The sequence below is a fragment of the Chiloscyllium plagiosum genome, unplaced genomic scaffold (genome assembly GCF_037043375.1).
Source record: "Chiloscyllium plagiosum isolate Xiang-an unplaced genomic scaffold, Cpla_swu_hap1 HiC_scaffold_33, whole genome shotgun sequence".
NCBI lineage: Eukaryota > Metazoa > Chordata > Chondrichthyes > Orectolobiformes > Hemiscylliidae > Chiloscyllium > Chiloscyllium plagiosum.
In genome coordinates, this window is record NW_028270171.1 from 5,812,448 (window position 1) to 5,837,265 (window position 24,818).

The following is a 24,818-nucleotide window of genomic DNA, read 5'->3' on the forward strand; positions in this document are numbered from 1 at the left end:
CTCCCAGTCTCTCTGGATTAATGTGTTTATTTCGATACAGTCACTCCCTCTTGTCACCGCAATGGTCATCAGAGACCAGTTGTCCAAGGGAGGTACTGTCTGTGTACTCGACATCCATGCACTGTTCCAGTATAGACAGGAGGCTGGAGGAGGAGAGGGGGTCAGAAAGCTCGAGGTTTATAGAATCACCATTCAGTGAGGAGGCTCCCACTCCGTGTGCCAGTTCATGTAACAGCTTGAAGGTTATAGGTGTCACCTGAAAGGAGGGGAAGAAGAACCCATCAGTCCAGCGGCTGGAATCCCCTGCCATAGTTAAAACATGTTTGACGCTAATTGTAGTTCTGGGCATTCAGTGCCCCTGGGCAGCTCATCGCACCTTTGAAGTGTCCCCACACCACTTGATGTAACCTGCCACAAATAGACAGCAAGGAAACTGGAGCTAAGGCAGGAGAATGCAAGTTGAGGAACACATCAGCCACCATCCTACTGAATGGCAGAACAGGTTTGAGGGGATGAATGGCCTCTTCCCATTTCCAGTGGCAGTTACAGGAGGTTGTGTTGTAGGCTGCGAAGAGAAAGTGGATATTGAGTAGAAATTTTCAGTGGTCATGTTTGAGGAAACACTCTCCGGTCCCTGTCATATTGGACTGAGGTCTTTCCCAGCTGGCAGGGTTTAAACATCTCCACCCTCAGCTTGGATAATGTGGAATGTACAACACTAAGTAGGCCATTTGGCCCAACTACACGGGGTCTGAAAGTTCCCCTGTCAAGAGAGGAAGAGCGATTTCAGAGTTTGAGGAATAGGATTGTGGTACTGGTGGGATGGGGAAACGGGGAGAGATGCCTTGGATTCAGGGTGGAGTCAACGGAGCAGGGAGGGACAGGCCAAAGTCAAGGGGTAAAATCCACTGTGGGTATCACAGGCTGGCCTTACCTGCACCATGATCATCTTCTTATGCCAGGGTCTATCACCACAGTCTGGCCAGAGCTCCCCGAAACATAGCCAAATCGAATACTGCGGAGAGCCACGCTCAGAGTTCAGAAAGGCACACAGTTCTGTGGAGAAAGGTTTTGGAACATTTACGGTGCAGCAGAACCCAATAGCAGCCCTTGTGCTGACTAAACAGTAATGGAACTACCGGAGGTTTATACCAGTGGCTGGTTCAGACCTCACCACGTGCCCTGTCTGTGTTCCCACGCCTACACCTCCCTTCAACCTGTTCACCCGCCTCTCCCCTCAGTGCCCTTACAAGTGGACTCCACAAAAATGTGGAAAAAGTTTTATTATTCTTTTGTAGGATGTGGGTGTCGCTGGCAACACCAGGATTTATTGCCTGTACCTAAGTGCCCCTGAACTCATTAACTGTCCCGGCTATTTTCAGAGGGCAATTAAGAGTCAAACACAATTCTGTGGGTCAGCAATCACGGAAACCATCTTGGAGAACTTCCCGAAGGGACACTGATGAACCAGATGGGTTTTTACAACAATTGATGCTCACCATTACTGAAACATTAGTTTTATACCTGTTTCTTGTCAAAATAATCCCGGTTTTTGTGGCAATTTCTTTCTCGACACCTGAAAGCATAGCCTGGGATCAAAGGTTTGACTTTTTGAAAAGGTAGAAACTACACCAAGTTATTGAGTGTATTTAAGACAGAGTTGGATAGGTCCTTGATTAGCAATTGATCAGGCATTAACAGGGAGAATGGAGTTGAGAAACCTATCAGACATGATCAAATGGCAGAGCAAACATGATGGGCCAAACGGCCTGAATCTACTCCTGTATCTTAGGGTCCAAGTGTGAGTCTAATGGTGACAGGTGTGGAGGATGTCTGTAATGTGACAGTGAGATGTGTGCTATGTCAACTCCAGCACCAACCTTGATGAAACTGGGGCAGGCCATACAGGACAGTGAGCTCCCTGCTGGAGATCTGTCGAGGTTCCTTACTGCTGGGGTGCTCCGTCATTGACCAGAAGGCCCTACAGCTCCCGTGTCTCTGCGCGCAGATCTGATTATTGTTCACTTCCACAGTCAGCCCTTGGCCCATCCCCTCCAACAACACATTTGTGTACACGATTTGTTGCTGGTCAGTCAAACAGGAGGCTGCGTCTGGGAACTGGAGGTCCTCCAGGTACGGGTATTTAGATTCCGATGTGTAAAACAGTCGGAATCCATTGATGTTCTTCAAAGTCTGCTCCTTCACCCTCTTGCCACGATAGTAGATTGTTATCTCAAACTCGGTTGCTGTGGAAACACAAGCTTTGTGTAAGTATTTAAATATTCCATGTTCACTGTGAATCTTTGTATCCCAAACCTTTGAGCCAGTGTCTCATTTCACCCCAGTGAAACTGTAACCTTGTAAAACAAGACATGTTTGTTTGTTACCATACCATGACCACACTGTTAGTTACCAGGGTGACACAGTGGTTAGCTATTGCTGCCTCAGAGCCCAGGGATCCGGGTTCAATTCCACCCTCAGGCAACTGTCTGTCTGGAGTTTGCACATTCTGCCAGTGTGTGCGCGTTTCCACCGGGTGCTCCAGTTTCCTCCCACAGTCCAAAGATGAGCAGGTCAGGTGGATTAGCCATGGGAAATGTAGGATAGGGGTTGGGTCTGGTGGGTTGGTGTAGACTCAATAGGCCAGATGGCCTATGTCCACACTGTAAGGATTCTATGATGCTCTGAGACATAGAAGCAGAAGTCAGCCATCACACAGGACAGTGAAGATGGTGTTTGGTATGCTTTCCTTTATCGGTCAGAGTATTGATTATAGGAGTTGGGAGGTCATGTTGCAGCTGTACAGGACATTAGTTAGGCCACTATTGGAGTATTGCATGCAAAACTAGTCTCTCTGCTATTGGAAGGATGCTTGAAGGAGAAACATGAAAGGGTTCAGAAAAGATTTACAAGGGTGTTGGAGGGTTTGAGCTATAGGGAGAGGTTGAATAGACTGGGGCTGTTTTCCCTGGAGCGTTGGAGGCAGAGGGGTGACCTTATAGAGGTTTATAAAATCATGAGGGGCATGGATAGGATAAATAGACAAGTTCTTTTCCCTGGAGTAGGGGAGTCTAGATCTTGAGGGTATAGGTTTACGGTGAGAGGGAAAAGACATAAAAGGGACCTCAGGGGCAATGTTTTCACACAGAGGATGGTGTTTGAATGGAATGAGCTGCCAGAGGAAGTGATGGAAGCTGGTACAGTTACAACATTTAAAAGGCATCGGGATGGGTATATGAATAAGAAGGGTTCGCGACTCTATTTTGATTTAATCCCTGCCCTCCCCTTCACTGTTTAATCACCCAGCACTGTGCTTTGATGTGAAGGGCACCGCTTGTCACTGGCCACTTGGGTGTTTCCTTTCTTCCTGGTGGTGGAAAATGAATAAAGATTTGTGCACCTTGTGTCTTTCACTGTGTCTCACACCTGCACATACACAACATGGGGGCTGGGGAAAAAATAAGCACTACCACAGTTAGGCGGTAGTGTGGGGGGGGGGGCGGGAGGGAAGGGTTCAGAGGGATATGGGCCAAGTGCAAGCAAATGGGACTAGATTGGGGTGGGATATCTGGTCGGCATAGACTATGACTCTACCCCACCATTCAATGAGATTATGGTTGATCTGATAACCCTAATTAAAATCTGCCTGCCTGTCTATCTACATCAGACTTGAACAGCCTCAGTCTGACAACATAGAACTAATGTAATTACTTTCAGCAACTCCTCACCCGTAGACAGCATTAACTTCTGATTAATTCCACTCACAGCCAGGGTCACACCCTAGTCGTGTACTCCAAGGGTTAAGTTATCAGATGAGGTGATGTAAAATAGCACTGTGTACCTTGGAACAGAGGACCAACGGTAAAAGGGCTAATTTGAGTGGTGTTTCCAGTTATCTTCAAGAATGTACAAAGAATCCCTATAAATCCAGTCACCAAGTCCCCCTTTACTTACACATGGAGAGTCCTTGACACTGCTCCTGCTCTCTCAATGAACAGAACCTCTGCCACTCCTGTTTTTTTAATGCTGTTTATGTTGCTTAAATAGTTGTAATTCAGGGAAGAAGTCATTCACTACACTATCCATGCTTTCCATTTGTTGTTGAAAGTTTGTGGATAACTTTTATTGAAATGGAAGACAGGGCTTGTTTGTTTCTCTCTACTATTTGTCTTCCTGTGTTCTGCTTTTTTAGTTTCTTTCTCCTTTTGCTTCGATTTGTCTGTATTTTTCAGTGTTGTAGCCTTTCCAATGTGAGTGAACCTGCTTCTGCGGCTGGGTTTTTACGAATAAAGGACTGTCGTCAGGGAGCCGTTGCTCAGGAATCCGCACCTCCGTTCTCGCGGGTTCGAGTGGCTGTCAGAGGGGAAGGCCATGGTGGCGAGGGTGACCAGGGGACGTGCTGGGTGCCGGGGGCCTGGGCTGGACGCTGCCGCAGGACATAGCCAGCAGGGCAGCGGCAGACATCCGGTACGTGGCCACCACCATCCGACGCCTTAAAACGGCGGTGCTCGGACCCGACGTAGTGCACCAGTTGGAGGACGCTCAGGTGTGCGGTGGGATCCCGTCCGCGCTCACCCCAGCCCGGACGGAATTTCACATTGGCCCCAAGGTCCCGTAATTCCCGCGGGAGCCTGTGCCCTACAACCTGAGCCACCTCCGGAATTTTAATTTTGTCCCTTTTAAAGGACGTAAAAAGGCCCTGTATCGACTGCTGCTGCACACCATCCCCTCTTCTCCCTCATCCACCGTCCGGACACGCCTTGGCGTGCCCATTTGCCACCGGGCGGTGGGGATCCCGAGTGGAGGGCTCTCTACGCGGGAGTCCTCCCCCTTTCTCTCGGGGATCTGGGGTGGAGGGTGCTGCACGCAGTGGTCCCCTACAACCGCAGATTGCGGTGGTTCACGGACTCCCAGCCCAACTGCTTGTTCTGTGGCGCTGTGGAGTCCGTGGACCATGTATATGTTGGGCGTGGGCGTTTGCATTCCCTTTTTGATTTTCTTAAAAACCTCCTCCTCTGCTTTTGGCAGCACTTCAGTCCCACGCTCCTGCTCTTCGGGCACCCGGTACGGAGGAGGGAGGGCAGGTCTGAAGACCTCCTCGTGGGTCTGCTCCTGGGCCTGGCCAAAATGGCCATCAACAGGTCCAGGCAGCGGGCCGTGGAGGGGGTCGTTAGGGCCGACTGCCTGCCCCTCTTCCGCGGTTACATTAGAGCCCGGGTTTCCTTGGAGAAGGAACACGCGGTGTCGACCAACACCCTGGAGTTGTTCAGGGAGAGGTGGGCGCCGCAGGGAGTGGAGTGCGTCATTTCTCCCTCCAACTCTATTTTGATTTAGTCCCTACCCTCCCCTTCACTGTTTGATCACACAGCACTGCCCTTTGATGTGAAGGGCAGTGTTTGTCACTGGCCACACGGGTGTTTCTTTTCTTCCTGGTGGTGGAAACTGAATAAAGATTTGTAAACCTGTTGTCTTTCACTGTGTCTCACATCTGCGCACACACACACAACATGGGTGCTGGGGAAAATACCGCAGTTAAGCAGCAGTGTGGGGGAAAATATGGTGTAACCCAGAAAAGAAGAGGGCTGTTGTAGCAGGGTTCAGCCACTAGAGGGATGACACCACATAAACCTTGGTGCCAAACGAAAGAAATAAGATGAAACCAATAGATCTCTACACACACAAGATTCTTTATGTCAGAAAATCAATTCTTAGTGCTTAAAATGCTTTTCTCCCCCCAAACAGAAGGATTCCAAAGCTAAATTAACTGTACACCTTTGAAATAAGTGCACAGAAGACTCCCTGATTGGTAGTATTAATCCAATCAGGAAACTCATATTCCATGAGGTCTCCCTGGCTGACCTCATTACAACCACTGCACTCTACAGTGCAGAAATAGGCCATTCAGCCCACCGAGTCTGAACTGAGACCCTCCGAACAGAGACTCACCCCATCACTGACATGGTGTTTTCCATGGCTAAACCACTTAATCTACACATCCCTGGACACTACGGACAATTTCCCATGGCCACTCCACCTAACCTGCACAGCTTTAGACTAGGAGGAAATCGGAGCACCTGGAGAAAACCCACGCAGACACGGGGGAAGAATGTGCAAACTCCACACAGTCACCGGAGGCTGGAATTGAACCTGGGTCCCTGATGCTGAGAGTGTGCTAACCGCTGTGCTGCCCCAGTAGATGGAGAGAAATTGTTTCCATTGGCACGCAAAGTCTACAAGGTGCACCCAGATCTTTCAGAAGTGAAATTAGATATATAACCTTCACACACAAGGTGTAGTCCAGTTTTGAAACTCTCTCCCTCAAATGGCAATCGATTTGGAGTTGAGGCTGAGATGAGATCAGCTATGATGGTATAGAATGGTGGAGCAGGTGTGAGGGGCTGAATGGCCTACTCCTGCTCCTAGTTCTGATGTCCCCTCACTCAGTACCGTACTGGAACAATCAGTAACTGAGTGGGATTCACAGTTACAATCTTGTGTCTCACACAACCGCAATTAAAGATACAACTTGTACTTTCACAGAACCTTTCACGAGTTCCCGACCTGCTTTAACAGCTTCCAAGGAGAATCAGAATTCCTTATTGGACGAGACAGCAATCTTTGTCCAGACCATGACTATCTGGAAGTTAGAGGGACTTGAAGTTAAACCTGTTAAATACCCACTATTTGTGAACAGAGCGCGTAGGCTGAAGGAGAGAACAAAAGACCGGAAAATTAAAACTAACCGAAGTGTCCATTCTGGAAATAGCCCCTCATCTGTGTTTGAAACTCGCCAACGTTTGGGATGACCATGTTGGGATCTTCGACTGCAAGTGGCATCGCACAGGCAGCATCTGCACCGGCAGTGGGCTGGCCACTGGGGTCTATTTGACTCAGGTTGTTTGGAGCCACAGCATAATCCAGAGCACAGTCGGAAGAATACGGGGCCGCTCCCACTTCCATCATGGTTCCTTCTCCACCGCCCCCTGAGATGAGATAGGCACCAGATCAATATGCGACAAGGTCCACTCCTGTTCTTGCTGTCCGCCATTGGGCCTTTTGGACCTTCCGTGGACAACAGCTGGTGGCATAGAGAATGGCCACCATCCCAACTGGGTGCGAGGCCACCCTCCCACCCCCGACAGGCCATCAGCCCCGCCCAGACTCAGTGGAACCTCTGAGGTGAAGTTAACTTGCCCCCAGTCTCAATACCCTGGGGGAGCATTCCATTGTTGGAGGAGGGACAGTTCAAAGTGAAGTGCAAAGACATTTGGGAGTTCTAGTCCAGGATTCTCTCAAGGTAAACTTGCAGGTTGAGTCAGTAGTTAGGAAGGCAAATACAGTGAGGGCATTTATTTTGAGAGAACTTGAATATAAAAGCTGGGATGTACTTCTGAGGTTCAAGGCTCGGGTCAGACCACATTTGGAGTGTACTGTGCAGTTTTGGGCCCCATATCTCAGGAAGGATGGACTGGCCTTGGAGCATGTTCAGAGGAGGTTCACGAGAACAGTCCCAGAAATGAAAGACATAATGTATGAGGAATGTTTGAGGACTCAGGGTTTATACTCATTGTAGTTTAGAAGGATGAGAGGGGATCTAATTGAAACATACAGAATATTGAATGGCTTGGACAGAGTAGATGTTGGGAAGATGTTTCCATTGGTAAGAGAGACTAGAACGCAAGGGGATAGCCTTAGAGTAAAGGGAAGACCTTTACGAATGGAGATAAGGGGAAATGTCTTCAGTCAGAGAGTGGTGAACCTATGGAATACATTGCCACAGAAGGCTGTGGAGGCCGGGTCATTGAGTATATTTAAGACTGAGATAGATAGGTTCTTGAGTAGCAAGAGGATCAAGGGTTACGGGGAGAAAGTGGGAGAATGGGATTGAAAAGTCTATCAGCCACGATTGAATGGTGGAGCAGACTCGATGGGCATGAATGGCCTAATTTCTGCCCTTAGGGTCTTATAGTTCCTGGGCCACGGGAGCAGGTTTCTGGTAGCCACGAAAGCAATGCCAGGGAGAGTGGCTAGACAGTGGATTACAGCGTTGTCAAGGATGGTCTATTTAAGGGCGGAGCAGAATTTTGGAATCAACGTATTCAGGAGAGATCACTATACACAGTGGTGGGATTTGTGCCTGGGACTCCTGGCTCAGATATAGGGACACTACCATCACCTCAAAAGACCCCCTAAGAATGGACCAGACCTGTTTTTCTGAACAACCTGTTCAAAAGATGTTATTACCCCCATTTTGGAGCAGGTGAGACTTGAACCCAGACCTCCTGGTTTAGGAGTAGGGTCACTACTACAGCACCCAAAATAGCCCCATAGCATGTACGAGACCACGCTCCACAGATAACAGACAGCAGTGTATGCTCATTGGAGCATATGTTTAGGGGCTAGTTTTCTTTGATAGGATAGTGTACCCTTAACGTATATTATTCGATTGGAAACACGGGGTGATTTACTACTGGTGGTTACTAGATGGGGAAAAAAAACAAAATGGGTGATTTGGTGATGGGAAATAACATATCAATCATATGTAAGAGAACTTCTGGATATGGGATTAAAAGTAAAGGAAAGAGCCTCGTCTTTTGTAAGGTTATTTTGGGGGAGACGGTGTGTCCCTACCTCACACCAAGAAGCCCCAGGTTTGAGTCCAATCTACTCCAAAAGCATGTAACAACATATTTTCCGATTTAACCTGTTCAGACATATCAGCAGCTTGTTACTGGTGTGTGAAATTCTCACCTGCCCCAGAGTTGTGTCCTGACAGGTTGGTTTGTTTTTTCCTGTGTTTTTATTTTAAGAAAGGGCCAGTTTTTCCCCCAGAACAGGGGGGGTTGGTTAGAGAGCAGACTGGGGTTTGCATTAAATTATGAAATGCAAGCAAACCGTTGAGGAGAGCAGACAGACTCTAGCTTTGGATAACCCGGCGATTTCACAGTAGGCCAGCCCACAACCAGAGAACTCAGGTTCATCTGTCACAGGGGGTTGGGTTAACTCAGTACTTTAGTGAAGGTGGAGTTTGCGTGCTGAGGTTTTCAATAGAAGAGCTTTTTTTTTAAATTCATTCACAGGATGAGGGATTCAGTGCCCAGGCCAGCATTATTGCCCATCCCTAATTACCCAGAAGGCAGTTAAGAGTCAATTCACATTGCTGTGGGTCTGGAGTCACGTGTAGGCCAGACCAGGCAAGGATGGCAGTTTCCTTCCCTAAGGGGCATTAGTGAAACAAATTAGTTTTACTGACAATCGATTCATGGTTATTATTAGACTCATCATTTCCAAGTTTTTATTGAATTCAAATTCCACCATCTGCCTTGTGGTGAGATTCAAACCCAGGTCCCCGGTATATTTCTTGAGTCTCTGGATTGGCAATTCAGCAATAATAGGGCTAAGCCATCACTTCCCCTTCCTCTCTAAATACCCCAGCTCCTATCTCCATGGAGACTGGTCCTTCAACCCCATCATTATGCTCCTGTTGATGCCCTCAGTTCCACAGTCTCCAGGTACTTAAGGGAAAACCAAAAAAAACCTTAAAATTCCATCCCTCCCCCACCATTTTCTGTCAGACGGTAAAGTCTCGTTGCTCAAATGTCCAAAGCAATGCATGAACCCTGACCTTTGGAGGTCAGAGATGAGTGTTAGCCACTGAGTCAGCAAGGGGGATGGAGCTAATGGAGAAAAGGCAAACTAATTACCCCCAAAGGGATAGCGACGGTTTGCCCCCGCCCGACACCCCATGCCTGAAGGTACAAAACCAATTGGTCACCCCATTGAATCTTGAACAACCCTAAGATTGGGGGCGGGGGGGATCAGTGCTTGAATTGGCCTCAGTGCCCTTTTGTAAAAATCCACTTGCGATTGACTATTTGCGTCGGCGGGGAAAAGCCGAGGGTTTTAGCGATATCAAAGACACAGACAGCTATAGTATGATAGAGACGAAACAATGTTATTTACCTGACTCCCAGTCGAATATCGTCATGTCTCGCAAACTGCTCTCCAGGGTCCCCTGCTGAAAGACAGAGTTAAGATTATCCCACGGAGCGAACTAACACCACTCCCTCAGAAAACACAACTCCGATTCCAAGCCTGATCAACTTGGTAATGACTCTAGCAAGGTCAGCCCAATGGATCTCATAGCATATGAGTTCCCTGATTGGGGCTATTAAGCTGGTTCAATCAGGGAGCCCTGGCTGACAGATATATACTGGAGTGTCATAAGTTCTGTTCACTCCGAGAGCTGGCTCTGAGGGAGCGAGGTCAGTGTCGAGGACTCTCCATTTGTAAATAAAAGGGATCCTAGTGTCGGGATACCACTTCTGTGGAGATATTTCAGACACTTTCACGAGAATCTTTCAGCCATCGAATATTGTGAAGGGATCCTCTAGCCTCAGTGGGTAGCCATGGCAACTTATGATCTCTGGGGAACAATTCAAGATCCAGGTAAGTATTTTCTCCCCCCACCAGGAACAAGATAGTGGAGTGGCCTAATCTAAGTTGTTAATATTACAAAGGGGTGTGTGACTGGGTGGACTCAGGAAAGATGTCTCCACAGGGAATTAGAGAGGAGTGAGGGACCAGTTACACAACTAGGCAGTGTTCAATCCTTGGAAGTTAGCAATCCATTTAGTCTTGTTCCATAATGGCATCAGGATCAGCTGATATCAAAGTGGAACAAATTGGACAAGAAGTCTTCTGGACAGGCTTTTGAGTTGATCCTAGAATCATTGAGTCATACAGCATGGAAACAGTCCAACCAGTCCGTACCAACCACAGTCCCACACCAAACCAGTCTCACCTGTCTGTACTTAGCCCATATACATCCAAACATTTCCTATTCATGTACTTATCCAAATGTCTTTTAAACATTATAACTGTACCTGCATCCACCACTTCCTCTGGAAGTTTATTCCACACACAAGCTACTCTGTGCCCCTAATGTCTGTTTAAATCTTTCTCCTCTGACCTTAAATATATGCCCCCGCTCTTGAAATCCCTCACTCTAGGGAAAAGATACCTGCCATTCACCTTATCTATGCTCCTCATGGTTTTATAAACCTCTACAAGGTCACCCCTCAACCCCCTATACTCCAGTGAAAAAGGTCCCAGACTATCCAGTGTCTCCTCATAACTCAAACCCTCCATTCCCAGCAGCTTCCTGGTAAATCTCTCCTGAGCCCTCTCCAACTTAATACTATCCTTCCTATAGCAGGGTGACCAGAACTGGACACAGTACTCCTGAAGAGGCCTCACCAGTGTCCTGTACAACCTCAACATGATTAGATTAGATTCCCTACAGTGTGGAAACAGGCCCTTCGGCCCAACAAGTCCACACTGACCCTTCGAACAGTAACCCACCCAGACCCATTTCCCTCTGACTAATGCACCTAGAACCATGGGCAATGTCCCATGGCCAATTCGCCCAACCTGCACATCTTTGGACTGTGGGAGGAAACAGGAGCACCCGGAGCAAACCCGCACAGACACGGAGAGAATGCCTGAGGCTGGAATCGAACCTGGGACCCTGGTGCTGTGAGACAGCAGTGCTAACCACTGTGCCACCCCCAACATGATGTCCCACCTTTCACTGGATGAGATCCATGGCCATTATGAAGCTACAGAAATCAAACGAGGTAGAAATATTAAAGCAGTTTTGTTGAAAAACGCAAGCATGAGAAGGAAGCGCTTCAGAAAGCTCCGGAAGAAAAAGGGTCAGCTTCGGGAAAACGGCAGAAGAGGAACTGTCCAATGGTGGAGCTAAGAGTGAGAGATGTGACGCCCAAGTGGGTGTGCTGAGGGGAGAAGGAAAATCAGGTGGAAGAAATGTGAGAGAGTAAAAAGAGATCAAAGAACAAAGTGAAGGTGAGCTCCATGTCAATTTTGTTTTTACTTTATTCAGAATTTGAGAATTTTCAAACCTACGCAGAGGTGTTTGATTTTTAAATACTCAGTGTGGGAACTCCCCCTCATTTGTAACAATGCTGGAAAAGTGTGGAACACTGAACAAACAGGGTTTTGTATCCTTTTTGTAAGTAATTCAGTCGATTATTCTTCCCTTGCCTCCCAGACCAGATAACAACACACCGCCCACCCCCCATCTAAACCCCGACAGACCCTCACCCACCAATCACCCAGAGGGACAATTAAGAGCCAATTACACAGCTGTAGGTATGAGGTCACTTGTAATGCAGACTGGGTAAAGATGGCAGTTTCCTTCCCGAGAGGACATTAGTGAACCAGATGGGATGTTCCTGACAACGGATTCATGGTCATCATTCGATTCTTAATTCCAGATCTTTTTTTGTAATGAATTCAAATTCCATCATATGCTGTGGCAGGATTTGAACCTGGGTCCCCAGACATTAAAATTCCAACCCTCCCCCACCATCTTCTGTCCAAACAGTTCAACCTGTGTCTCTGGATTAACACTTATGCCCGAAACGTTGATTCTCCTGCTCCTTTGATGCTGCCTGACCTGCTGCGCATTTTTAAGCTCTGATCCCCAGCATCTGCAGTCCTCACTTTCTCCTCTCTGGATTAATACCACCAGCGATAATACCACCAGGCCACTGCCTCACTTTTATTCATGTGAAGCACAAACAGCAGCTTGGATTGGATGGGCTGAATGGCCCCCACTGTTGCGCTGGAAACTGCTCATTCACAAAACCCCACAGTCAGTGGGTCATCAAACGTCGTAAATTGTAACACGTACCACGTTTGGGGATGAGCCCGAGGAGAGTCCAGGGCTGGCGCTGTCGATGGCAGGACTGACTTCCTCACTCTCCTCCTCGGCACTGGCCCCACTCTGCTGGCCTTTCAGTGAAAAAGAACAAGGCTTTCAGTGAGACACAGTCAACTTTATAACTTCACACAGCAGGAGGGAGTACAGAAACCTAGGCACTCATACTATGTCAGTGCCAATGGCAGGTCTTTCTCTGTAATCTTTCAGGAGTCGCTGGCCTGGGGAGTATTTATTGTCCATCCCTAATTGCCCTTAGGCCGAGTGGCTCCCTAGGCCACTTCAGAGGGCAGTTAAGAGTTAATCACAATCACATCGTCAGGAGTCTGGAGTCATGTGTAGACCAGACCGGGTAAGTGCAGCAGATTTCCTTCCTGAAAAGATTTTAATGAATGAGATGGATGCATATATGGATCCACAGTTGAATTCGACCAGCTTTCTCAGTCATTGAGAGGCATCAGCGTTGAAAATGTGTTGCTGGAAAAGCGCAGCAGGTCAGGCAGCATCCAAGGAGCAGGAGAATCGACGTTTCGGGCATGAGCCCTTCTTCAGGAAGCCCTCCTCGGCTCATACCCGAAAGGTCGATTCTCCTGCCCCTTGGATGTTGCCTGACCTGCTGCGCTTTTCCAGCATCACATTTTCAGCTCCGATCTCCAGCATCTGCAGTCCTCACTTTCTCCATTGAGAGGCATCAGCAAAGAATCTGACCAAAAACAAAAAAAAGAGTGTTGGAGATCACAGCAGGACCGGCAACATCCGTGGAGAGAAGCAGAGAGACGGCCAGCTAATGTTTCAAGTCAAATGACCCCTTGTCAGAGCTGAATCTGATACCCAAGTCTGAAGACTGGGCAGGTTCAAGGGAATCGGGAGCAAATCTCCTTGCTGGGTGGAGTCATACCTGGCACACCGATGGTCACGGTTGTTCAAGATCAGTCACGTCAACTCCAGGACATCTCATCAGGGGTTCCTCAGAGTCAATACTTGATAATCAATTTGTTCAGAAATGGTATTGCACACTTCTGAGCCAGGTGGGGCTTGAACCTGGGCCTCCTGGTTCAGAGTTATGGACAATACCACTGCACCACAAGTGCCCCGAATCCCCACATTAGTCTCCTAGGCCCAACCATCTTCAGCTGATTCATCAATGACCTTCCCTCCACTATAAAGGTCTGAAGTGGGGATATTCAGCACAATTTGTGACTCCTCAGATACTGAAGCAGTCCATGTTCAAATGCAACAAGATCTGGACAATATCCAGGCTTAAACTGACAAATGGAAAGTAACATTCATGTCACACAAATGCCAGGCTATGACCATCACCCATAAGAGACAATCTAATCACTGCCCCTTGACATCACCAAATCCCCCACTATCAACATTCTGGGGATTAACATTGACCAGAAACTCAACTGAACTCACCACACAAACAGTGGCTGCAAGAGCAGATCACAGGCTGGGAATACTGTAGTGACCCACCTCCTGACTCCCCAAAGCCTATCCACAATCTACAAGGCACAAGTCAGGAGTGTGATGGAACACCCCCCACTTGCCTGCATGGGTGCAGTCCCAACATCACTCAGGAAGCTTGACACCATCCAGGACAAAGCAGCCGCTTGATTGGCACCACACCCAGAAGCATCCACTCCCTCCACTCTATAGCAGCAGTGTGTACCATCGACAAGATGCACTGCAGAAACTCAACAAGGCTCCTTCGACAGCACCTTCTCAAACTATGACTTCACCCACCCAGAAGGGAAAAGAGGAGCAGGAGCAAGAGTAGGCTATTCGGCCCTTCAAACCTGCTTTGATATTCAATTATGATCATGTCTGATCATGTGGCTCAATAGCCTGCTCCCAATTTCTCTCCAGACCCTTTGATCCCTTCAGGCCTAAGAACTACATCGAACTCCTTCTTGGAATATTTTGTCCTCAACCAAAGGACAAGAACAGCAGATACATGGGAACACCACCTCCTGCCAGTTCCCTTCCAAGCCACTCACCATCCTGGCTTGGAAATATATCGCCGTTCCTTCAGTGTCGTTGGGTCCAAATCCTGTAGTTACCTCCCTAAGGACATTGTGAGTCTATCTCCAGCCCATGGATTGCAGTAGTTCAATAAGGCAGCTCACCCCCACCTTCCCAATGGCAACTAGGCAACTAAATATTGTCCAGTCAGAATAATAAATAAATTGCCCCATTCCAGAGGCTTGAGAACATAGTCTCTTGTAGCCTTGAGAGAGCAGAATACTCACCAATGCTCTGGATCTCATAAATCAGGTGAGGTCTCTCAGAATTATTCCTACTGTCAACCACGCGGTGAAAATGCTTCTTCCGATTCAGAGCACTGCGAAAGTTTCTCTTCCATACAATAGGGTCACGAACATCAATCCCTGGCTTATATCGGCCACTTGCTATCGCCCAAGCCTGCGGAATATTTAAAATGTATTCATCCTTACCCTGCTGAACTCAGCTTCCACACAGACTCACAGTCTTGAATAAACAGGAACTTAAGCAACTATTACTACTGATCTTGGATTGTACAGAAATTGCTGGAAAAGTTCAGCAGGTCTGGCAGTGCCTGTGGAGAGAAATCAGAGTTAACATTCCGGGTCAAGACCTGAAACATTAACCCTGATTTCTCACAGCACTGGTGGAAGGAGCATGGCTGCCTTCCAAGCAGTTGACCCGGGTTCAATTCCCGGCCATCACAAGCTGAGCCTTTATTTTTTTTAAAAAAAACAAATCAACAACAATCCTGATTTCTCTCCACAGATGCTGCCAGACCTGCTGAGCTTTTCCAACAATTCCTGATTTACAGCATCCACAGTTCTTTCAATTTTTCACTTTGGTATTCTATATAGTTACACAGTAAGAAATGTTACCCGGCTGAATTAATGGATACAAGTTTGTTTCTCTTTCTATGTACTCAGAAGTGCTATCACACACAATTGAGCGACTCTCCCACCTTCAGAATCACCATGACTTTTTTCTTGCTTTTTTTAAAAACGACTATCCACCATCAGTCCTGTGCAGACAACCCAATATTCACACACAGAGTCCATTACGGGCACTACATGCCAATAGGTCTTTTTTAAAAAGCAGGAGAATAGAATTCGACACAATCAGGACTACTTCAAAAATCAAGCCACCAATCATTTTTGGACAAGTAGGAAGTTGACACAACTGCACCTCAAATATTTTGAAGTCATCTTCAGAAACGTCGTGCCTCGAGTGATGTTTCCAGGGGATCTGGAATCGAGTTCTCTCCGCATTCAGCCAATAGAGGCCAGGGTACAGCCCACTGTTTATCTGCTCAATAAGCCAATCGCACAACAACGGCTTCTGGGAACCCATTCTGTCGGGATCAAAGGAAAAAGTAGGAATTTTTAAAAATTTTGTTCATGGGATATGGACATATATGAATAGGAAGGGTTGAGAGAGACACGTGCCAGTGCTTACAAATGGGACTAGATTAATTTAGGGATGTCTGGTCAGCATGGACGAGTTGGGCTAAAGTGTCTGTTTCAGTGTGGCAGTTAAGAACCAGCCACATCGCTTTGGGTCTGGAGTCACATGAAGGCCAGACTGGGTAAGGATAGTAGTTTCCTTCCCTGAAGGACATTAGTGAACCAGATGGGATTTTCCAACAATCAGATTCAGAGTCATCAAATTAGACTCTTAATTCCTGATCCTTTTATTGAATTCAAATGCCACCAGCCGCCCTGGTGGGATTCGAACCTGGGTCCCCAGAACATGACCTGGGTCTCTGGATTAATAGTTCAGCAATAATGCCACTAGGCCATCATGCCCCCAGGGAGCTGAAGCGCTGGAGCAAAAGCAATGAGGAGGAATAATCTGGTGGGTGGGCGAGGGTGGGGTTGGTGATGAAGAGAGAAATGGAGTATGCAGCACAGAGAGGACAAGAAAGACATTTTTGGAAAATGTGACGCAACGCGAGACAGATTTTCTGACATCAACTGAGATCTTTCTTCAATGTTCCTCAGCTCCATGATCATACATGGAATCCCTACAGTGAGGCAAAAGGCCACTCCCTTACCCCAAGACTGTGATCCTGTAACTAAGGGAAGCACCTCTCAGCGTCCACTCAATCAAGAAAGAAAGGCATACATTTACATAGCAACCGTCCCAGCCACTAGATGCCTCAAAATGCTTTATTGCCACCGAAGTTCCTTGGAAGCGAGCCACAAGATGCACAGCAAGATTCCACAGACATAGTGAGCAGATTGTCTGTTTGGATGTTTTCTGGTCCACCTGCTCAGAGATGTTATTACACCCCGCTGCAGCAGGTGGGATTTGAACCCAGGCCTGCTGGTCCAGGGGTAAGGACACTACCCCTGCACCTTAAGTGTCCCGAGTAAATTTGCTCCCCCTCCTCACAATGCCTTCCATTACACCATGGTAGGGACACTACCACTGTACCACAAGAGGACCCCTCTTGCTCTGAATTTTTTTTTATTTTAACCCATTTTCAGAGACGTTATTGCACAGCTCTAGAGCAAGTTGGGAGTGAACCTAGGCCTCCACTCAAGAGGGGGGACATTACAACTATGCCACAAGTGCCCTTAGTTACTTTCTTTGTACTGATGGGAATAATTACCAGCTCAAATCATCCAAGAATATAATCGCCTGCACTTTCTCCTCGATTTGTCCAGCACTGAAAATATCAGGCTGAACTTTAACCCTGTTGTCAGGAAATGGAGGGGAATTTGGAGCTGTAGGGAGTTAGATCTAGCTGCATTGGGCACATTTATGGCTCTTAGACTCCCAGCTCCAAATCCAAGCATGATATTTTGCCAATCCATTAATGAAGCAACCCTGAATTTCATAAAGGCTGTGAACTAGAGTGTCCTGTGCTTTTTCATAGAAGAATCGTAGAATGTGGAAGCAGGCCATTTGATCCATCAACTCCCTGCTGACCCTCTGATAAGCTTCTTGTCCAGGCTCACCCTCATCACTCTGCATTTCCCATGGCTGATGCACCTAACCTACACATCCCTGGACTGAGGGGAAACCCATGCAGACACAGGGTGAATGTGCAAACTCCACACAGACAGTCACCCAAGGCTGTAATTGAACCCAGGTTCCCAGCGCTATGAGACAGCCGTGCTAACCACTGAGCCATCGTGCTGCACTTTTTCCTTTCCCTTGTGTTTGCAAATGAAAAAGAGCTATGTTACCATAGTCCCACCAGGCCATAGGGCTATTCTCTCATTGGAGGCAGAGTGAGAAAGAGAGACAACTGGTGGGATTTTAACCTGAGGGACACCTCACCTCAGGCGAGAGGAGACAGTGAGAAGGAGAGTCCCTCACCAGCGTGGGAATTGAACCCACTCTGTTGGCATTACAAACCAGCTGTTCAACCACTTGAGCTAAATGATAAAATTTAAAGCAAACGGCTAAAAGGGGTTATTATTTGCAAAGGATACTCATTATAGTTAATCGCGGAACCATTATGATGCAGAAAGAGGCCATTGGATCACTATATGTGGAGATGATATCATTGCGCCTCGCGGTGGTGATGTCATCACAGCTGCGCATGGCATCTGATGAATGACATTGTCAACCCGCCCCAGTGCATGCGCAGCAATGCAGCCAACGTGTCTGCATGTCGACCATTGGCGATTCCTGCAGAAACGTTCATCACCTCCACCATCCCACCATCCTACCGTAAAAACGTTAACCCTTACTCCCAATTCCTCCACCTCCGCTGCATCTGCTCAGGACATCCCAGATGGCCTCCTATTTCAAGGACTGCAATTTCCCCTTCCACGTGATCAACAATGCCCTCCAGCACATCTCCACCACTTCTTGCACCTTCAATCCCACCCCTCCAAACACAACAATGATAGAAATCCCCACCCTGGTCCTCACCTTCCATCCCACCAACCTCTGAATACAACGCAGCCTCCTCTGCCATTTCTGCCACCTACAGACAGATTCCACCACCAGAGATATGTTTCCCTCACCACCCTTTTCAGCATTCTGCAGAGGCCCTTCCCTCCGCAACTCCCTCATTAGCTCCACACCCCCCACCAACCCACCCTCCCCTCCTGGCACCTTCCCTTGCCACTGCGAGAGGTGTAAAACCTGCGCCCACACCTCCCCCCTCATCTCCATCCAAGGCCCCAAAAGGATTCTTCTACATTCGACAGAGATTTTCATGGTCTCCTCCACATTGGGGAGGCAGGACGCCAACTTGCAGAATGTTTCAAAGAACATCTCTGGAACACATGCACCAATCAACCCACTGCCCTGTGGCCGAACACTTCAACTCCCACTCCCACTCCACCAAGGACATGCAGGCCCTGGGCCTTGTCCATTGCCAAATCCTAACCATCAGACTACTGAGAGAAGAATACCTCATCTTCTAAGATTAGATCCCTACAGTGTGGAAACAGACCCTTCAGCCCAACAAGTCCACACCAACCCCCTGAAGAGTAACCCACCCTGACACATTTCCCTCTGATTAATACACCTCACACTGTGGGCAATTTAGCATGGCCAATTCACCTGACCTGCACATCTTTGGATTGTGGGAGGAAACCGGAGCACCTGGAGGAAACCGACACCGACATGGGGAGAACGTGCAAACTCCACACAGACAGTTGCCCGAGGCTGGGATTGAACCCTGGTCCCTGGCGCTGTGAGGCAGCAGTGCTAACCACTGAGCCACCATGGGACCCTCTACCCACACGGAATCAAAGCCGATTTCACTGGTTTCCTTCACCCTCCTTATTCCAGATCCAACCCTGCAACTTAGCGCCGCCCTCTTGGCCTGTCCATCTTCCTTCCCACCTATCCGCTCCACCCTATCACCATTGCTCCCCACCTTTATTTACCTATCACCTTCCTAGCTACCTTCCCCCAGCCCCAACCCTACCATTCATCTCTCAGTCCCCTTTGGCCTCATTCCTGATGAAGGGCTTATGCTCGAAATGTTGACTCTCCTGCTCCTCGGATGCTGCCTGACCTGCTGTGCTTTTCCAGCACCACCCTTTTTGACCCCGACCTGCAGCCCTCACTCCCTCCACCTGTTTTATTACCACCGATTGCTGGAGATCGATCTGTTTCTCCGGCGAGGACTGTTAACCGCAGCCCCCCCTCTCCGTCCTACCTCAGGGAAGTGAACGAAAGCATCTTTACCTGGAGCTTTATTTTCAAAGGGTCTACTCCAATCTTGCAGCAGCCACTGAACTGTTGCAGGACACAGCGATGCCAGGTTTCTGGGCTAGTTCCCCCCCCCAGAACCAGATCACTTCTTACTTACACTTCAGGATTTCCTCTGGCCAGCCAATTGCTAATAAACGCCAGCCAGCTCCACCTTCCCTGACATCAGTTCCTCTGGTATCGCTCGAAGTCTTAAAGGGAAGTTTCCCCAGCTCTGCTGTTGTGGATTTCAGAATTGCCCAAGAGCGAAAGTTTACCAGCAGAAATTCCCGTGACGCAGAAAATGGATTATCCGCCCTTTGTTTAGAGTGCAAGTTAGAAAGTTCATCTCTGGAAACCGTGATGGGGAGGTGCCGGTGTTGGACTGGGGTGTACAAAGTTAAAAATCACACAGCACCAGGGGGTGGGGATGGTTTAACCCGTTTTAACCCCTGCCCTTCTAGAGATGGTTAAAAATCACACAGCACCAGGTTATAGTCCATCAGGTTTATTTGGAAGCACTAGCTTTTGGAGCGCTGCTCCTTCATCAGGTAGATGTGGAGCAGGAGCATGAGACTCAGAATTTATAGCAAAAGATGATCATTTCAGTTGCATGACACTGTAATCTTTTGGGGTAAATTCTGTGCCTCATGAACCTGCTCCACATCTACCTGATGAAGGAGCAGCGCTCCAAAAGCTAGTGCTTCCAAATAGGCCTGGTGGTGTGTGATTTTTAACCATCTCTAGAAAGGCAGGGGTTAAAATGGGTTAAACTATCCCCACCCCCCCCAGTTCCCAAATACACACGCCAACCCAACTCAATATCACGTGTTGAATATTCTTTCCTTCCCAATATCCCTTGGTCTACTGTGTTCCAAGAAAATAGTTCACCACCACCTTCTCAAGTTGCAGTTAGGGTTTTGGGATGGGCACATCCCTAGATTTCACAATACGATGAGGAAGAGCCAGGATTTTGCATCCTCAGGTAAGGCTGGGAACAGGGGCAGTTGCCCCAGTATCCCAGCACTGGGTCATTTTCCTGGCAAGGGTTAGGGTGAGGTGGGAAGGAGGCTGCTCCCCTACACTCAGTTCATGGATGACCACGTCCAGGTGGGTGAAGCAGCACGGCTGGGTCTCCCAGGGCAGTCCCCATGGCCCAGTGCAGACACTGAAACAAGTCGAGCAGATCCAGACAAGGGGCCAGTGCTCCAGGCTGCTTTCCAAGCCCAGCTACAGCAGCAGGGTCAGGCTGGAGAGGTCTCCTCCAGACCTCTACCCCGTAACCCCAACACCACTCTCTCCTCCCCTTCCTCCACCCCTCGTCCAAACCTCCATTCCTCTTTCACCCCCCATTCCATCTGCTCCACCATCACCACCCTCCTACATCACTCCTGCCCCTTCCAAACTCCCTCCTACACACTTCCACTTCTCCCAACTTCTCCCCCCTCCTTCCCCTCCATTCCTCTCCTCCCCCCTCCATTCCTCCTCCCCACCTCAACTACATCCTCCCTCCAACCCACTTCTCCCACCTCCATTCCTCATCTCCTCCTTCCCCCTCTTCCCCAACTTCACTCCATTTCTATTCCCCTTCTCCCTTTTGCCTCTCGTTCCCACCTCCGTTGCCCCCCTCCTCCCCATTGCCCCCACACCCCCTTTCCCCACCACCCCCTCCTTCCCCCATCGCCGCCTCCTTCTCCCATCGCCGCCTCCTTCTCCCATCGCCGCCTCCTTCCCACCCACTGCCTCCTTCCCCACTGCCTCCCTCATTCCCACAGCCATCTCTATCTCCATCATTCCGTCCTCCCCCACCTCCTCCTCCTCCCCACACCCCCCTCCTTCCCCACCCCATCTCCCAGCCCAATACTGGTCTCCTATGTAGTTTGCATAAATTGGAAGACACTGCCTCCAGATGTGCCCCCTCCCCTCCACTTACCTGTCATGGCACTTTCACATTTTATTCACTCATGGGACATAGGTGTTATGGGCTGGGTCAGATTCGGCCTCCCACTGTGCAGTACGATTCTATAGGGTTAGTCATACAGACATTTGTCAGTGTATGTGAAAGCTGGAGTGTTATAAAATCAAATGAATGAACTTTCACAGTCTGCTACACTTAAGTACATCCTTGACGTTTAAAAAATTAATTCGGAGGTGTGGGTGCTACTGACCAAGGCAGCAATTATTGCCTGGACAGTAATAAAGAGTCAGCCAAGGCTGACTACTGTCCTGCAGGAAGGCTAGCCAAGGGTGGTCTGATCAGTATGTTGTGCAAGTGGGTGTCAGGTGTCTCTTATAGCTACCTTGGGTCTGTGCTCTATGCACTGTTTCTCATTTGATTGCACTGTCTTGTCTGTGTTTGTTACTGTTATCTTTGATGAATGGAAGTGGGATTTGAGGTTTGTCCTCATTTCTCTGAAAACTTGTTAAAGGGTGGGGTTTGGCTTTGCTGCCTTTCTCATGTATATAGGTTTTTTTTTTAACTGCTGCTTTCTGATTATTGTCAATTGTATTTTGTACTGTTTAATAAAATAAAGAGTCAGCCACCTGCCTTCACCGCTGCTGCCTGGAGCGCACCCTGACTTAAGGACTGTTGCTGCTGTCTGGGGCCGAACTCCACCGCTGCTGCGTGGGGCCCAACTCCACCACTGCTGCGTGGGGCCTAACCCCACCAACTGCTGCCTGGGGCCTAACCCCACCAACTGCTGCCTGGGGCCTAACCCCACCAACTGCTGCCTGGGGCCTAACCCCACCAACTGCTGCCTGGGGCCTAACCCCACCAACTGCTGCCTGGGGCCTAACTGCACCGCTGCTGCCTGGGGCCTGTCTTCACTGCTGCTGCGTGGGGCCTGTCTTCACTGCTGCTGCCTGGGGCCTAACTCCACCGCTGCTGCGTGGGGCCTGTCTTCACTGCTGCTGCAAAAAAGGTCAGCCATATTCCTGTGGGTTTGAAGTCATATATAAACCCAGGATAACAAATTTCCTTCCTGAAGGAGTTTAGCAAGCCAGAGGAACTAGCTCTCTTGTGCTGACTTCCCATTGAATCCAAATTTGCCGAGGTGTGATTTGAACCCCATGCCCCCAGAACATTAACCTATAAGTCTGGGTTATCCACCCAGTGACATTATAATTAGACAATCAACATCTTCCTGTATGCAATGTGTAAGATTGCACCTGCAAGGCAGCCACTGGCCAGCAGGAGCCACTGTTGTGCACATTTAAAGACAGCTGGTGATGTTTTCTTGCACTTTTTTAACATCCTGTTCATTAATCAATTTACACGAGTCACGAGGGGGTCTCTGGCCGATCCAGTCACTGCCTGGGCCCAGACACTCCCAGGTCAGTTACAGAACCTGCCCGGAAAGGGCCATGGGAGGCATAATAAAATATCATTGGCTGTGCAGCACTCTGGGATATCCTGAGGCCACAAAGGATGCTATTCAAATGCAAATCATTTTTGGTATTGGCCAAGCTTGCTGACATTTGCATTTGAATAGCATCCTTCCTGACCTCCAGGCATCCCAGAATGCTTTGCAACCAATAACATGCTTGCTTGCGAGGCTCAGCCACTGCTGTAAGGTGGGAATCGATTTGAGCACAGCAAGATTCCAGACACAGCAAAGAGCTAATGACAGAGTCAGGCCACGCTTGATGACACCACGCTTAATGAGCATGCACATTACGAATGCTATCTCTTATAAATACGGTTACAAATATTTACAAAAAACAATTATTGATAGTAGTTTTGTCAAACATTATGTCAGGTCACCACCTGCAATTTTTTTCCTACAAATCCACCGGGGGGGATAAGTGCACCAACGCTGAGTGATCTCTACCAGGCCGATACTCCCAGGATCGAGGCAGTGGGCACAGGTAAGCAGCTACGATGGATGAGCCGTACTGTTTGTACGCCTAGCACCAGACTCTGTAAACAGGTGCTGTACCCCAGCTGGGAGGTGATCACTAGGAAGGCACAGATACCATAACAAGAGCATTCTTAATAATCTCCCTGAAACAAATGGAGCATTCCCACTAACACAATGGTTCACTTGACCCTGGAACGCATAAATGGGAGAAGTGTCCACAAAGACACCAAATACTCTGCGAGGTGCAAGTGGAGTGCAAACGGCAGAAAGAGCATGCAGAGGAGTTACAGTAGAGTTGATGGTAAATTTACTGGACAGCAGGCAGAACCATGACAGGGGCCACAATGGCAAACGTGGCAGAACAACACGGGAATCCCGGTGAGGTCTACACTGAGCTTGGAAGCCAAATCCTGCAACCCACATCACACTTCCAAACCAACCCCCAGGAACCAGTATCCAGACAGTCTCACACCCCCCCATCCACAAACCAACCCCCAGGAACCAGTATCCAGACAGTCTCACACCCCCCCATCCACAAACCAACCCCCAGGAACTAGTACCCCGACAGTATCTCACCCCGCCCCCATCCACAATCCAACCCCCAGGAGCCAGTACCCAGACAGTCTCACGCACTCCCATCCACACACCAAACCCCAGGAGCCAGTACCCAAACAGTCTCACACCCCCCCACCCACAAACCAACCCCCAGGAGCCAGTATCCAGACAGTTGCACCCCACTCCCCCCCATCCACAAACGAACCCCCAGGAGCCAGTATCCAGACAGTTGCACCCCCCCCCCCATCCATAAACCAACCCCCAGGATCCAGTATCCAGACAGTCTCACCCCCCCGCCCCCCCCCCCCCCCCCACCATCCACAAACCAACCCCCAGGAACTAGTATCCAGACAGTCTCACCCACCCCCCCCCCATCCACAAACCAACCCCCAGGATCCAGTATCCAGACAGTCGCACACCCCACGCCCCCCCCCCCCAACCCCCCACCTGCCCCCATGTCGGACAGAGTCTGCTCCTCCGGGATTGAA

General features: G+C 48.8%; 1 protein-coding gene across 5 annotated transcripts; it reads right to left on the minus strand.

Moving 5' to 3' along the window:
- Positions 1-11: 11 nt before the first annotated feature.
- Positions 12-20,169, minus strand: LOC122542122 (interferon regulatory factor 3-like). 5 transcript variants are annotated; one of them, XM_043679512.2, is made up of 9 exons: positions 20,034-20,169; positions 15,935-16,100; positions 14,998-15,169; positions 12,719-12,819; positions 9,964-10,018; positions 6,744-6,983; positions 1,881-2,246; positions 935-1,056; positions 12-256 (listed from the first exon to the last, which is right to left on the minus strand). In XM_043679512.2, the coding sequence occupies exons 2-9, from the start codon at positions 16,097-16,099 to the stop codon at positions 41-43; spliced, it is 1,437 nt and encodes a 478-aa protein (XP_043535447.2). In that variant the 5' UTR covers position 16,100; positions 20,034-20,169; the 3' UTR covers positions 12-40. The 5 variants fall into 5 exon arrangements, with proteins under 5 accessions (XP_043535447.2, XP_043535448.2, XP_043535446.2 ...); XM_043679513.2 differs by having other exon boundaries at positions 9,964-10,015; positions 19,910-20,039; XM_043679511.2 differs by having other exon boundaries at positions 19,910-20,039.
- Between the last annotated feature and the right edge of the window lie 4,649 nt (positions 20,170-24,818).

What these genes read in the sequence shown, in the direction of transcription:
- LOC122542122 (XM_043679512.2), bottom strand. Translation starts at nt 16,099, where the DNA reads ATGGGTTCCCAGAAGCCGTTGTTGTGCGATTGGCTTATTGAGCAGATA. An exon ending in CGGGCTCATCCCCAAACGTG is followed by an intron (nt 10,019 to 12,718) that starts GTACGTGTTACA and finishes TCTGTCTTTCAG; the next exon opens with CAGGGGACCCTGGAGAGCAG. An exon ending in GATATTCGACTGGGAGTCAG is followed by an intron (nt 6,984 to 9,963) that starts GTAAATAACATT and finishes ATCTCATCTCAG; the next exon opens with GGGGCGGTGGAGAAGGAACC.